Consider the following 16,160-nt stretch of genomic DNA (forward strand, 5'->3'; position numbering starts at 1 on the left):
TATGATATCAATTCTAGGTCCTCCAGGGTAACTCTGTAGTCATCTTCTGCTGGAAGCCATGGTGGGTCACCTTAACATTCCTAAATATAGCACCTCTCTAAGAATATCTAGTGCCTTCAAAGCTACCCAACTGTCAACCTTTATTGAAGGTCATGCTGAATAAACTAGAGATTCCTCAACATAGCATCTCTCTAGGAATCTCTGGGTCCTCCACTGCAATGTTACAGTCAATTTCCACTGGATGTCATGCTGAACAAACTAGAGATTTCTAGATATAACACCACTGTAGGTCCTTCATTGCAACTGTATGGTAAACTTCCATGAGAAGTCATGCTGAATATAGTAGAGATTTTTAAGTATAGAATCTCTCTAGGAACCTCTATTTCCTCCAATGGAATTTGATATTCAGATTCCAGCAGAAGAACCTAGCAATGCCAAGAGAAGTGTTATTTCAGGTTTTTAAAATAATATTTTTTTCTCATTTTTCTCCCATTTGCATGGGGGTCCTGTGTCCCGAACTGTGGTGAATGTGCGGGGTTGACTGTATTGCTAAATAGTCTTCCACTCACTAATGCCTCCATTCTTGAACCCAAAACTGTACAAGTTACGGAGGGATCTAAAATGCTTGACTCTTCCCACATATACGCACATACACAACGTAACAAAAATATAATATGTTCAAAATTTAGACCCCCCATTTCAGGGTTTAGGGCCAGAGTGTTAATCCATGATGGCTCCATTCTCTCCAAAATAGCTCCCATTGACACTGTGGATGTGCTTTTAAGAGCCGAAAGTGTTCTCTGTCTGTATGTTATATTTCATGGCGCACATTTTAGAGCAAAAGCGCACTCTGTTGTCCCCCTCGCCGTGCGCCAAGCAGGGACTGATTTATATATTTTTTCCAGTGGATTTATAAAGCACCCTTCAGCGCGAGACTCCTAGGCCAGTGTACCATTTAAAATAATAAAAACAGAAATGATAAAATTGAATAAAAGGGTAATACAAAATCTCCGGAGCAGCAGCTATAAAAATCAGCAGTCAGTATAATCTTGCAGATGTCATAAATACATGACTAAGACCAGCTATAAAACATTCAAGAATCCTTGGGAAACATTTTTTAAAAGATCTTTGTCTGGCACAAGAATGCAGGAAGTATATTTTGCTGTTGCTTTGCGGCTAACAGAACAGCAAAACATACCTGTGGTTACATCTACACTGTAGAATTAATGCAGTTTTGGCATCATTTAAACTGCCATGGCTCATGGCTATAGAACTATAGGAATTATAATTGTACAAGGTCTTGAGACTTCTCTGCCAAAGACTGCATCATGGTGCCTGACCAAACTATAACTCCCAGGATCCCATAGCATTGAATCATGGTGATTAAAATGGTGTCAAATTGCATAATTCTGCAGTGTAAATACAGTTTTTTGGTTTTTCTGAAAAAAAATTGAATGAATTTCTCCTGGGAGGATATAACATACAGTAGAGTCTCATCCAACATTCGCTTATCCAACGTTCTGGATTATCCAACACATTTTTGTAGTCAATGTTTTCCATACATCGTGATATTTTGGTGCTACATTTGTAAATACAGTAATTACTACGTAGCATTACTGCATATTGAACTACTTTTTCTGACAAATTTGTTGTATAACATGATGTTTTGGTGCTTAATTTGTAAAATAATAACCTGATTTGATGTTTAACAGGCTTCTCCTTAATCTCTCCTTGTTATCCAACGTATTCACTTATCCAACGTTCTGCCAGCCCGTTTATGTTGGATAAGTGAGACTCTACTGTATATGAAATGCCACCAATGAGAAGATCCACTCAATGGTTACTACTCATCTGTTTAAGTGACTTGGTGTAGTTAATGTAGTTTGACACCACTTAAACCTCCACGGCTCAATGCTATGGAATCCTGGGATCTGTTATTTCACAATAGTGGTTCTCAATGTGTGGGTCTTCAGATGTTTTGGCCTTCAACTCCCAGAAATCCTCACAGCTGGTAAACTGGCAGGGATTTCTGGGAGTTGTAGACGAAAACACCTGGGAACCCGCAGGTTGAGAACCACAGTTTTACAAAGTCTTTAGCCTTCTCTGCCAGAGGGAGCTGATGCCTCACTGAACTACAACTCCCATGATTCCATAGTGCTGTACCATGTCAGTTAAAGTCGTGTCAGTGCATTAATTCTGCATTGCGACTCCACCGTCTATCATAGATGGACAATGGTTCCTACTGTTGACAGCCAGAGCTCCCTTTGTCTCTCCTTGCAGAACGAATGGCGTATTACACTTCCCGGATGCACCTCCCGGTAGAAGTGGCTGCCCAACCGGGAAGACCGGGACCCCCTGGTAAAGACGGCATTCCCGGGCGGCCAGGACCTCCTGGCTCCCCAGGAATACCGGGACAAATTGGAAGAGAAGGACGGCAAGGTGTCCCCGGAATGAGAGGTAAGAGCAGTCAGAAGATCTTATGCCCAAGTGGCTTCCATTGTCTGCAAATTCAAGTGACCACCTGATAACGTGGATCATGAAATATCATCTTTGCTGTGTGGATCAAGGGAGTCCTCCTCCAAGGCCCATAGCACATCAATACCAACCAAAGGGCCTCTCTTCTGCCCTTCAATGAATTTCATTGTTACCATCAGGTCAGCTTTGGCCGATGGCAACCCTATGAAGAAGAGACCTCCAAGACAACCATTCTAGAAGGGTCAAAGATGACTTCTGAAATGTTTTGCTTCACTGTCTCTCTCTTGGTGCAGGTGAGCCTGGAACCAAAGGAGAAAAGGGAGACAAAGGGATTGGAATCATGGGCGAAACTGGACTTCCAGGTCCTCCAGGTAAAGTCTACTTCCCTCTCCATACAGAAGTGCCAATAGAATAGCCTATGGAAGGAGAGTATTACATCTCTTTCATCAGAGCTTTGGGTGGCCATTTCTTTAGTTATGGACTCCTGATTGGTTAGATTGCCCTTAGAGAGTCTCTTGTACAGACAGCTCATATAATCTTATGATTGGAAGAGATTCCAAGGGCTGTCCAGTCCAACCCCATTCTGTTAGATAGAAAAACACAATTCAAACTCCCTCAATGGATGGCCATCCAGAGGAGGAGAATCCGCCGTGCTCAAAGGCTGTTCCACTGTCGAACAGCTCTAAGGGCCAGAAATGTCTTCATAAGGTTTACATGGATTCTCTTATGGGCCCATTAAACTTCTGCAGCAGAAGCCCGCTGGACCCATAACCTGTTATGCAGCAGAAGTATGCTGGGCCCATAACCTGTTAGAATACATGCAGCAGTTGGAGATGCTGCTGAAAATACACCACTGCTGATTCAAAGAGCAAACACACAACTTCTAATATTTTTGCATTTTTTCCTTCTATCTGCACTCTTACATATCTATGTTTCACATACATACACATGCATAAATATCAAAGTACTGTACTAGCCAAAGGCCAGATACAAAACATTCACTGTCTGAGCTGGGCATGAATCCATCGTTTTAGATAAATGTGGTTTATCTGCTTTGAACTGGATGATATGAGTCTACACTGGTACATAATCCAGTTTAAAGGAAATAATCCTGATTTTATATCGCAGTGTAGATGTGGCCTGAGTCTACACTGCCATATAATCCAGTTCAAAGCAGATAATATGAATTCAGGAGCTGGACGATATGGCAGTGTAGTTGGGTGACCCAGGCTGGATCTATACCACCATATTATCAAAGCAGATAATTGAGATTATCTGCTTTGAACTGGATTATATGAGTCTGCACTGCTATATAATCTAGTTCAAATAATCTGGATTTTATATAGCAGAGTAGATCCAGCCCCAGTGATTCCTAAACTTGGCTCTTCTAGGTATTTTAGAGAAGCCTTGGCTTCAAGGATTCTGGGAGCTGAAGTGCAAAACACCTAGAAGAGCAGAGTTTGGGAATCACTATCATTATTATTGTGCACTGTGGGTCGTTTTTCACTTTTAGGTGCATTTCCAATAGTTTCTTCATAGGAAAACAAGCCTAGCCTACTATTTCAAGGACTGGAGAGCCCAAAGACACCAATGGCTTCCTTCCTCTTTTCTCCGCAGGGATCCCAGGACCGCCAGGCTATGGGAAAGTGGGTCTTCCAGGGCCGATGGGACAGCAAGGGATCCCAGGTATACCAGGGCCACCGGGTCAGTCAGGATCCCCTGGAAAAGCCGGTCACTGCAACCCTTCAGATTGCTTTGGCATGATGCCCTTGGAGCAGCCGATGTACCAACCCAAGAACATGAAGGGGCCTTTAGGCTGAAGACCCAATTTCTTCCAGAAAGAAAGCAAAAGAAAGAACTCCATTGAGAACATCTGTCCTCACAACTAGCCATGAATAATAATTATTATTTTTCATTGCTGTTAATATTTTGACTATATATATATATATTTTCCTCCTGATGTCATTTTTTAAAAAAAGAAATAACACAACAGCACAAGGGCCTGCGTATGTATATGTGTGTTTATGTGTCTGAGAGAGTGAAAGAGATTAAACCAAGTTTGGTATTTTCCTCTGTGATTACCCAAATATGTTTTGAATGCATGCGCAAAGGGCACACAGTTATCTGATGTCTTTCCCATCCATATGGGCACAACTGTATGGCTGCATCTACACTATGAGTGATAGCCAATGATGTTTTTTTTTCATGTCAGGAGCAACCAGAGTTGCTTCTGGAGTGAGAGAATTGACTGTCTGCAAGGACGTTGCCCAGGGGACGCCCGGATGTTTTGATGTTTTTACCATCCTTGTGGGAGGCTTCTCTCATGTTCCTGCACGGAGCTGGAGCTGATAGAGCTCTCCCCGGGTGGGATTCAAACCTGGCAGCCTTCATGTCAGCAACCCAACCTTCAAGTCACAAGGCTTTAATCCACTATGCCACCGGATGATGATGATGATGCCATCTACACTGTTGAATTACTGTGGCATAATAGAACAATATAATCTCTAAAATTAGGTCAGTAAATAAAGAGCAACACTCTGAAAACAGGGGAATTCCAGACAGGAAACAACCAGGGTCAGCTAACACCTACCAACAAAGGATTCCTCCAGAACGGAAGCAGACAGGCTTTGAAGTTGAAAAGCCATTAATTGGTCATCATTCTGGCTAATTGCAGCAATCATACTTGCCTCCAACGGACAAAAAAGAAACAACCAGAAATATTGTATATTCACAAGCTTTAGGAAATAACATACAGTACTAACTACCACCAATTCCTCAATACTTTATTTCCTATACCACCACACTTCGCCACAGCAACGCGTGGCCGGGCACAGCTAGTACGCTATAATTTGCCAAATAGCATTGGCTGCACATAGGTGCATCTACACTGTAAAATGACTGCAGTTTGACACCACTCGCACAGCACTGGCTCAATGCTATAGGATCATGGGAGTTGTAGTTTTACTAGGTCTTTTCTGCTGGTGCCTCACTGAACTACAAATCCCAAGATTCTATTCCACTGAGCCATGGCAGTTAAAGTGGCATCAAACTGCATTCATTCTACAGTGTAGACACACCCCAAGACCCCTTCGTCAACTATTCCCGGACTCAAACTATAGGATCAGAGAAACTCCTTCAATGGCAACAGATGACACATAGCGCACCGTTGATCCAGAGGTTATACAAACGAGCTCTCGTCCAGGCCACCTTCCCAATGCTTAGCCATGCCATCCCTCTTAATTATTTAAATAAACGATGCCTTGTTTCCTAATTGGTATTTGGCTCCCTTTCATTGCGACCTGTCTGCCAAACGAGAAGAGTGGTGTAATGCTGTTTGTCCATTTAACAAATGGATTCCGTGATGTGGCAGAACTCCACTCGGCATCCAGCGTCATAAAAAGCAAACAGACTCACCTATTTGCTATCCATGAATCTGGGAAAGGCAAGAAAACATACGGACTGGCAACCACTTAGACTATTTAAAAATGAGAATATAAGAATAGCCATTTGAAAAACAAGAAAGAAGAAACAAAAGAAGGGAAGGGAAAAAAATATAAAACAAAAAACCAAAGAAAACATCAATAAGTGAAATACAGTAGATTCTCACTTATCCAAGCTAAACGGGCTGGCAGAACCTTGGATAAGCGAATATCGTGGATAATAAGGAGGGATTAAGGAAAAGCCTATTAAACATCAAATTAGGTTATGATTTTACAAATGAAGCACCAAAACATCATGTTATACAACAAATTTGACAGAAAAAGTAGTTCAATACGCAGTAATGTTATGTTGTAATTACTGTATTTATGAATTTAGCACCAAAATATCATGATATATTGAAAACATTGACTACAAAAATGGCTTGGATCATCCAGAAACTTGGATAAGCGAGTCTTGGATAAGTGAGACTCTACTGTAGTTTTACAAGATCTTTAGTCTCCTCTACCAAAGAGAGCTGGGCCTCCCCAAACTACAAATCCCAGGATTCCATAACATTGAGCCATGACAGTTCGAGTGGGGTCAAACCCAGAATCCCTGATTATTAGCCAAAGTAGCTGGGGATTCTGGGAGTTGTAGTCCAAAACATCTGCAGGACTCTAGTTTATTTATTTATTATTATTTATTTAATACATTTATAACGCACCCTTCTCACCCCGAAGGGGACTCAAATTAAATTTACATACAATATTATATTATTAGCATAGTACAATACTGGCAATAAATTACCATATTGTACTATGTCTATATATTGTAATAGTATTAACAATAGCACATGTAAAATATAATATATAATTAATATTATTATTATATTGTATTATTAGTATTATATTGTATTACTAAAGTTTGCAAGGGAGGGACCAAATTAGCCATAAACTGAAATCTGAAATACAGTAGAGTCTCACTTATCCAACACTCGCTTATCTAACGTTCTGGATTATCAAACACATTTTTGTAGTCAATGTTTTCAATATATCATGATATTTTGGTGCTAAATTCGTAAATACAGTAATTACAACATAATATTACTGCATATTGAACTACTTTTTCTGTCAGATTTGTTGTATAACATAATGTTTTGATGCTTAATTTGTAAAATCATAACCTAATTTGATGTTTAATAGGCTTCTCCTTAATCTCTCCTTATTATCCAACATATTCGCTTATCCAACGTTCTGCCGGCCCGTTTACGTTGGATAAGCGTGACTCTACTGTAAATGGAAACAGAAATTGCAACCTTTTCCAGCAACGATTTAGGTCTGACTGCAACTCCTAGTATCCACAAACTGATGGTACTGATGGGAGTTGCAGTCCTTCCTGTTTTCATGACAAATCCTGTTACCTTCCCCATTGATTATCCAATGGATGCTGGGAGTTGCAGTCAAACTGTTACAATTGAGGATGATGGGAGCTGTAGTCCAGCAGAATAACTTCCCCAAGATCTGCTTTCATTTCCTTTTGAAATCCCAGAGTTCCACTCACACTCCATTTTTGAAAGAAGAAGTCCCTCCCCTCCTATTAGGAAGACTGACAGCGTCTGGAAGAGGCTGCGACCAATCGGAAGAGCGGGTAGGCGGGGCGAGTGCTGCAAAGTGGGCGTGGCGAAAGAAAGCGAAGGAGAAATCGGAAGAGCCGTTAAGAGGTGGGCGGAGCCTGAAAGAAGCGAGGCGTGGGCTATGGCAAACAAGGGAAAGCTGCGACCAATCAGAAGAGCCCCAAAGAGGAGTGGGCGGAGTTATGGAGATGAGTGAGAAGGAGGGGGAAGCTTGTGACCAATGGGAAGATCCGAAAGGAGGGCTGGGCGTGGCTAGGAAGAACGGGGAAGAGCGAGTGAGGGGCCCTATTTCGAGGCGTCAGGTTCCATGGCAGCCGGTTACCCGTATGGACAGGTAAGCCAGCGAGCGAGAGGGGGGCCTTGAAACCGCACGGGCTGGCGGAAATGTGTGTGGGTGGGGTGGGGGACTTGAAACCCCTGTTGCCATGGGGATGGTGAGGGCGTTGCCCAGGGGACAGCAACGGTTTGGGGATGAAGAGAGGAAGTGGATGGGCTCCAGGAAGTAAAAGTCCAAGGCTGGGAACAGGAGGCTCTCACCAAACAGGAAGAGGTGTTTGAGCTTGGAGTGACATCAAATAGAGTTAGAAAACGACGTCATATCCGGGAGTGAGGTAGGGAGTGACGTCATGGGGAAGTTTTGGGGGAAATATTCAGTCAGGAAAAAGGAAAAGGAGTTTGGTGCCATAATAATAATAATAAATAAAATAAAACTTTATTTATACCCCACCACCATCTCCCCGCAGGGACTCGGGGCGGCTTACATGGGGCAGAGGCCCAAACAACATAGGACAAAATATAGGCAACATAATACAAATCACACTATAAAAAGATAAAACAGTAATACAATATATCAATTAAAACAAAAATACAGGATAAAAATTGCATTTAAAACACATACATGGTAAAATCGTAATACAGTAGAGCCTCACTTATCCAAGACTTGCTGATCCAAAGTTCTGGATTATCCAATGCATTTTTGTAGTCAATGTTTTCAATATATTGTGATATTTTGGTGCTAAATTCGTAAATACAGTAATTACAACATAACATTACTGCGTATTGAACTACCTTTTCTGTCAAATTTATTGTATAACATGAAGTTTTGGTGCTTAATTGTAAAATCATAACCTAATTTGATGTTGAATAGGCTTTTCCTTAATCCCTCCTTATTATCCAAGTTATTCGCTTATCCAAGCTTCTGCTGGCCCGTTTAGCTTGGATAAGTGAGACTCTAATGTAAATACAAGATAATTAAAAACCCTCTGGGGCTGATTAATTAATGACTGTATCTCCAAAGGCCAATATATATATATATATATATATACAGTAGAGTCTTGCTTATCCAACATAAACGGGCCGGCATAACGTTGGATAAGCAGATATGTTGGATAATAAGGAGGGATTAAGGAAAAGCCTATTAAACATCAAATTACATTATGATTTTACAAATTAAGCACCAAAACATCATGTTTTACAACAAATTGACAAAAATAGCAGTTTAATACAGAGTTAACGTAATGTAGTAATTACTGTATTTACGAATTTAGCACCAAAATATCGCAATGTATTGAAAACATTGACTACAAAACATTGACTACTAACAAATTGACTACAATAATCCCATAAGTTAACATGGTTCATTATCAGGAATAGATGAGATTGTACAGCATATTTCAGGGCCATTTACTCAGATTTAACTGCAAAAAATCTCCAGGTTGAGAACCCCTGGGATAGGAGCTTAGATTAGATGGCCCTTGTCTCCTTTCTCGCATTTACCCTTCAGCAATTGTCTACAGTAAACCTTTATAATCAAAGGAGTTTGGGGAAACTTCCTCACTTGTGTCATAGAGGAAGGCTCTGGGATATTTGGGCAATGATGCTGGTACCAGTCCTGCCTGTTGAGCCAGTCAACAAGCATTGTTATTTTGACTTTGAGAACACAACGGTAGCCGTATGTACGGGTTTTTTCCAGTAGCTTCTGCCACATTCACAATGTCGATTCTTTTCACTCTGCTTTTGAGGTCAAAATCTTTGTGTGTGTTGTTGACTCTTTGGTGTGTACTGATGGAAGGCGCACTGTTTCTTTGTCACCAAGAAAATGCCACTTGCAGCTTCACAACAACCCTGCATCTACACTGTAGAATTGATGCAGTTGGACTCCACGTCTTTACCTTTCTCTGCCAAAGAGGGCAGGTGCCTCACTAAGCTACAAACCCCATGAATCCATATACAGTAGAGTCTTACTTATCCAACACTCGCTTATCCAACGTTCTGGATTATCCAACGCATTTTTGTAGTCAATGTTTTCAATATATCGTGATATTTTGGTGCTAAATTCGTAAATACAGTAATTACTACATAGCATTACTGCGTATTGAACTACTTTTTCTGTCAGATTTGTTGTATAACATGATATATTGGTACTTAATTTGTAAAATCATAACATAATTTGATGTTTAATAGGCTTTTCCTTAATCTCTCCTTATTATCCAACATATTCGCTTATCCAACGTTCTGCCGGCCCATTTACGTTGGATAAGCGAGACTCTACTGTAATTGAACCATGGCAGTTAAATTAGTGTCAAGATGCATTAATTAATTTACAGCGTAGATGCACCCTGAGAGTGAAAATGACACAACCAGCACACCATTTTCAGCTTCACAACATCCCTGTGAGGTGGGCAAGGCCTAAAAGGAGCACGACATGACAGCGTCTTCCAAACATCTAAGCCATGCGCTGTAGTTGTAATCTTTAGTCTTCACTCATCAATGAGAACTAGATATTCAAGGTTATGTTGATCATGCTGCTGTCCTGTCCATGCATTCGTAGCTCTTTTTGTCTCCCTTAGGGTTTTCCTGGATCACCAGGACAAGCTCCGGGGGCTCCACAAGGAGGCTATCATGGAGCCCAGTATGGAGGTGGGGGGCATCCCGGGGGACCTTATGGCGGCTCGGCCCCCGGGGCTCCCTATGGTCCACCCTCTGGTGGGGGACCTTATGGCCAACCTTCCTCTGGCCCTCCTGGCGGCATGTATGGAGGAGGCTCGGCCCCAGGAGGACCCTACGGACAGCCCTCTGCAAACCCATACGGCGCCCCTCAGCCTGGACCCTATGGGGCAGGAGGCCCTGGAGGTGAGTTGTCATGTCCCTCTTTTCATTCAAAATGTATTTGTCATCTGTAGGCCTTTGTGGTCCCAAAAATCCCACTACCACAGCAAGTTATTGTCGCACCTTACCCAGTCAATTTTAACTTGTGAATGTTAGATTACATTTTATCGGTAAATTGTAAGTTGCATTTTACCTGTGTGTATTTGTTAGATGAATTTTAATATAACTTTGTTTCACCCCGCTGTTTTAATCAGGTTGTGCCTGCCTTAAGCTGCAAGGAGAATTATTTATTTATTTATTTATTTATTTATTTATTTATTTATTATTGACATTTATATCTCGCCCTTCTCACCCCGAAGGGGACTCAGGGCGGTTTACAAGTATATATATATACAATATATTATATTATACGACTATATTGCAATATTATTAGTAATATTGCATGTAATATAAATATACAATTATAATAGTGAATTATAATTATTATTACATCATAATATTATTATTAATATTACATGTATATACAATAGTATTATTATTATTACACAGTGTCTAAAAAGTTACAAAATCTGTAAGTTGTAGTTTTGAATCGTCTTCATTTCCCTGTCCATTATACTCCTCACAGTCTTTTACCTCATTGGTCATGCAATTAAAACAATATCTCATTCCCCTATTTCCACTTTTCACAGCAGAAAAAATAACAACAACAGTAACAAATCACTTCTCTTTACGGTTCAAGGCAGGGCCCCACATAGTTAAAATACCTCATAATACTAGAATTTGGCTAGCTTTCAAAACAACTCTGTAACTCATCCTGGTCATTATCAGCAGATGTCTAGTAAATGAGATATACTGTTCCAGCCTCTATTAGCCATTAGCTTTAACAAGCAGTATCTCGAATATACTCACATTCCCATTAGCTATTTATACCTTTGTTAAAGGTGCATAATAGTACAACTGTTGGTGAATTAGAGAACACTCGGTAGCAAACTAAGCATGACGTAACAATATGATATCACAGCATAAACATTTAAAACATGGCAGATTCTAATCCTAGGATCCCAACAGTATTAAATATCTAATATCCTAAATAAGGTCCCATTTCATCTCCAGAAAGACTGGATTTTGCCAGAGTTCCCAATGCTCATTCTGTGCTACCTGTAAACTGCTTCCAGGACCCAAGTCGTCGGTCTTGGGCATCCATCACTTAAAGGGCCTCTCCACCTGCATCTGGAGCCCTTGACGCCTACAGGAGGGTTGGCAAGAAGATAGCTAATTGAATTATTCATTTCCATTAAGAGTGACGTTCTGGACGGCATCCCTCTTGCGTTATTTAAGGTTCCAAGGTGGTATCCGAGGAGCAACGAAGCTGCTGTCCTGAGTGTGTGAAATAAAACTTTATGACCGTGCATCTGTCTCCCGTAACAGGCGAAGGCTTGATTCTTGCTGAAACAACACAACTTCACCACCTTTGCAACCCCTTTTACTATCTTCAAAGCACGTTTAGATATATTGAATGTTATGAGTAGCTTAACTATATTTTTAATGTTGCTCTCTCTCTTTTGGTAAGTTTTATTTGTGTTGGGTTTGTTTTTATTTGTCATACTTTTGGAGAAAAGTGTGGTATAAATGGAGAGGATGTGAATGATAGTGATGGTGATGATGATGGTGGCAGAGGGACAACAGATGGTTTGCTGTCTCCCCTTGCAGGGAATGCCCCCCCTGGCGTGGACCCCGACGCCTTTGCTTGGTTCCAGAGCGTGGACACAGACCACAGCGGTTACATCTCAGCCAAAGAGCTCCGGCAGGCCCTTGTCAACTCCAACTGGTCTGCTTTCAACGAGGAAACTTGTATGATGATGATGAGTGAGTTCTCATTGAGGGGATTCGGGTCTTAAGATGCACACATGCACTAGAGACCGCATGGCTGGACTTCTGTAATGTGCAATACATTGGGCGGTAACAACTATAATTGTTAGACAGCTTGAAGTGGCATTGCATTACTCCCTTTGGTCTCCATTTGGGACAGTTTGGGAGAGATTGTGATTGTTTTTTCAGGACAGAAGAGTCTAAAAACAGTATTTTTAAGTAAATAAATAAATGAGGGAGACTGTATTCATTCTACCATGTAGATGCACCCAAACAGAGTAAACTTAGAAGCCCATAATTGAAATTCCACTTTGGATTTGAATGCACAGGATAGCTTAGAGCAAATGGCTGCTTTTTCTATGCTCTCCATTCCTCCTCCAGATTTATTGTGTCGCAACAATGGTGACCCCCTTGGGAGGACTGCCCCGTAATCTATGCACAGCGCATTGAACAATTTTAAAAGAGCTGACTAAATGCTCAGGGTGATTATCACAGTCTATTTGTGACTGAGGCTCATGTGCTGTCACGCTTGCTTTCCTCGAACGGGACTGTATATCGCATTTTCCCTCCCCATAAAAAGCAGAATGGGGGAGATGCTCACTGCTTTGTCTTCTGTCTCTGCAGCTGGTCGCGCAAGACAGAGACAGTCAAGGCAAGATTTTTTTAAATGCTCTAACAATAATTCAGTCTAAAAAGTCATGCTCTGCTGTTACGTTGTGGGATGGCTCCTTGGGGAGAATTTGCCGACTGCAAAATGGCCCCCAAAGACATCTTTGTAACTTGTTATTGCTGTCAGAATGTGGCATGAAAATATGCAGCGAAGAAGAGCTTCTTGGGCTGGAGACAGACTGCAGTGTTTGAGAGTATTGATAAGTATTTTTTAAACTTTTGGTGTGACACTTTTTGGCACCTCCAGTGGCCATATGTATTTTGAAACATTTCCAAATCTTCAAACCCTAATAGACCAGAGGCAAAAGTGAAAATAGATCCTTTTCTCAGGTTTACTTCAGTTTTTGGTCTCTTCCTGACCTTCTCTTTCTTTCCTTCCTGTCTTGGCAGACATGTTTGATAAAACCAGGTCTGGGCGCATAGATCTCTATGGCTTTTCGGCCCTGTGGCGCTTCATCCAGCAATGGCGGAATCTTTTCCAGCAGTATGACCGCGACCGGTCCGGATGCATTAATTGCAATGAGTTGCATCAAGGTGAGACATCAGCAGAGGGAGAGAAGTGGGGTCTTTGGTCCTTCGAGTGAACAGATTAAGCAAAGAACTGTTCAGATGATGGTTTTCAGGCAAAGAGGCAACTCCAAGACAATCCTGAATATTTGCTTGCTCTTTCTGTGGTTGGTAGAAACCCAAAATTCATCTAACCGAGCTTTGATTTTGCCAGTCTTAAATTTGTCCATCAGCGATATCCAAATCTCCATCAACTGTTATGAGACTTAATTGAATCCCGTAATGCAATGGTTCCTAAATTTTGGTCCTTCAGATGTTCTGCTCCCAGAATTCTTGATGGTTAGTCAAATTATCTAAAAGAATGGAGCACCAGAAAACTCAGTTTCATAGTTTTTTAACTGCCTTGCCTTCAGAGAAAGAAAGAAGGAAAGGGGAATCAGCCATGAATGTTTCTGCGACTATTATGCGAGGAACACAAAAATACCAATTTTCTATTACGTGGTGGTGACTCTCATGCAATGAAATGCGGTACTTATCTCAGACCTCTTCTGTAGTCTTAACTTGGTGAAAAATGTGGTTGACAAAAAATTCTGCAACAGGAATTCAGGAACATGGAAATTATGTAAACATATATCTCTGAGGCTCTTGTTGTATTGGTATCACATTTGGGTTAGCACTTGGACCATAAATAGTTTGCACTCATTGTTATGTGACTCTCTTCTTCTCTTCCTTTTTTATCTTCTCTGCATTGCCTTTACACCAGCCCTGTCCCAAATGGGATACAACCTGAGCCCCCAGTTTTCCCAGCTGCTCATCTCCCGTTATTCTCCAAAGGCCACCAGCCCCGGCATCCAGCTGGACCGCTTCATCCAGATTTGCACGCTGCTCCAGTCGATGACCGAAGCTTTCCGGGAGAAGGATAGCAGCATGACAGGCAGCGCCCGGCTCAGCTATGAGGACTTCCTCATGATGTCGGCCACTCGCGTACTGTGAGGCCTGTCTTTTTGGGAGAACAAGAACAAGTGATGGTGGTCCTGATGGAGACTGTCCAAGAAAATAGTCAGAAGAAAGAACCATTTAAGAGAAACCCTAGAGGATTTTATGTATGCTGGATACCTTGGGATGGGTTCTTTGTATGATTGATTCCAAAGAATCCATTAGCTGTTCAGGGGCAGGCAACAAATACTAATCCAACAGATGAATGTCATGGCCTTGGACAATGGCCACCACAACTCTCCATTCAGGAGTTTCCTTCATTGCCTCTCAATAAGAAGTATCTCCATCCTACATTTTAGGATTATCCTTTAGCTTTGAGAATGGTTGCCATGTAAATGGAAGAAGTTTTCCAGCTTCGGTTTGCCATCAATCATGAGTCTGGACATCCATTCCATGTTAAGCTCCCTCCTCTTTGCCATTCAATGAGAAGAACACGAGCCAAGTTATTTTGCCAATGGCTACTATAGCTGCTTTTTATTTCCAGTTGTCAACATTTTGCTTGTGAGATTTGTAAGAGCCAAAGTCTTGGGTGTGGATGTTCCAGTAACAATACACATACACACACACACATACCTAGGTAAAATGCTTCAATAAAGAACCCAAATAACGGAGAATTGTTTATTTCCTCTTTGTTATGTATGTGATAACACACCTACTGGGTTATAAATGTCATTTCCTAATTGGTTCTATCATTTAAAAAGTTTATTAAACATCCTGCAGCACAGGACCTCACCGTCCTTTTCTCCTTGTCTTAACTTGTCTGGCTCTTGGCTTTCAGAGAATGCATGTCTTGTGTTGAAGGTTCATAGACCAAGTGAGGAGTGTGCAGAACTGCTTGAAAAACAAAGAGTTTGGTGGCCGTAGCTGGAACATCTGGAGAGTCAAATGTTGTCATCTGGCCATCAATAATGCCATTGGTTCTCCGTTTCCTGTCTCTTGTGTTGGAGGCTCATTGGGCAAAAGGAGACTTTCTTCTTGTTTCCATCTATGCAGGAATCCTCGGAGTCGCATGCCATGTCTTTATCCATCTGGACCATTTATTTCCAACACATGATTGTTGGCTAAAACGTAAGTCCCACATGACTATTTCATCTCCTCCAAATGAGGACAGCGCTCATATCAAATGATATTTTCTCATCTTCCTTGGCTTCTTCCATCGAGATCCTTGTGTATCTGAATGCTAAGCATCAAGATTTGGGTGGGTTTGTTTGTTGTTTTGTTGTTTTGTTTGTTTGGAGAGGTGGTGAACACCTCCGAGACTGATCTGATGCCTTCTGGGTGGGAAATTTCACTGCTATGGAAACAACATGAAACTTGCTGTGATATCTTTTGGACAAACAAACAAACTGGGGGAAGAGAGGGCGGAGGAGGAACCCACCATGCAAATGATGAGATTAACTTTTAGCTTCGGAAGGAAATTGGACCACTAATTACCCTTTTTGCTCTTAATGAGCAGCTCCCTCATTAGGCACGGTGCGCGGCT

At 41.4% G+C, this 16,160-nt stretch overlaps 2 protein-coding genes across 2 annotated transcripts in view; both read left to right on the forward strand.

Moving 5' to 3' along the window:
* Positions 1–4,545, forward strand: part of col16a1 (collagen type XVI alpha 1 chain) — a 167,914-nt gene extending 163,369 nt beyond the window's left edge. Inside the window, exons 68-70 of the mRNA XM_062962528.1 lie at positions 2,281–2,457; positions 2,769–2,846; positions 4,093–4,545. Of these exons, the coding sequence (XP_062818598.1) occupies positions 2,281–2,457; positions 2,769–2,846; positions 4,093–4,295 (458 nt within the window). The 3' untranslated portion in view covers positions 4,296–4,545. The remainder of the gene's footprint in view (positions 1–2,280; positions 2,458–2,768; positions 2,847–4,092) is intronic.
* A 3,169-nt stretch (positions 4,546–7,714) lies between these two features.
* pef1 (penta-EF-hand domain containing 1) lies at positions 7,715–15,414 on the forward strand. The gene is made up of 5 exons (XM_003225545.4): positions 7,715–7,862; positions 10,378–10,660; positions 12,347–12,502; positions 13,565–13,708; positions 14,445–15,414. Exons 1-5 carry the CDS (start codon positions 7,836–7,838, stop codon positions 14,672–14,674), a joined length of 840 nt encoding a protein of 279 aa, XP_003225593.1. The 5' UTR covers positions 7,715–7,835; the 3' UTR covers positions 14,675–15,414.
* The last annotated feature ends 746 nt before the right edge of the window (positions 15,415–16,160 follow it).

The sequence above is a fragment of the Anolis carolinensis genome, unplaced genomic scaffold (assembly GCF_035594765.1).
Source record: "Anolis carolinensis isolate JA03-04 unplaced genomic scaffold, rAnoCar3.1.pri scaffold_10, whole genome shotgun sequence".
In the NCBI taxonomy this organism is placed as follows: Eukaryota; Metazoa; Chordata; class Lepidosauria; order Squamata; family Dactyloidae; genus Anolis; species Anolis carolinensis.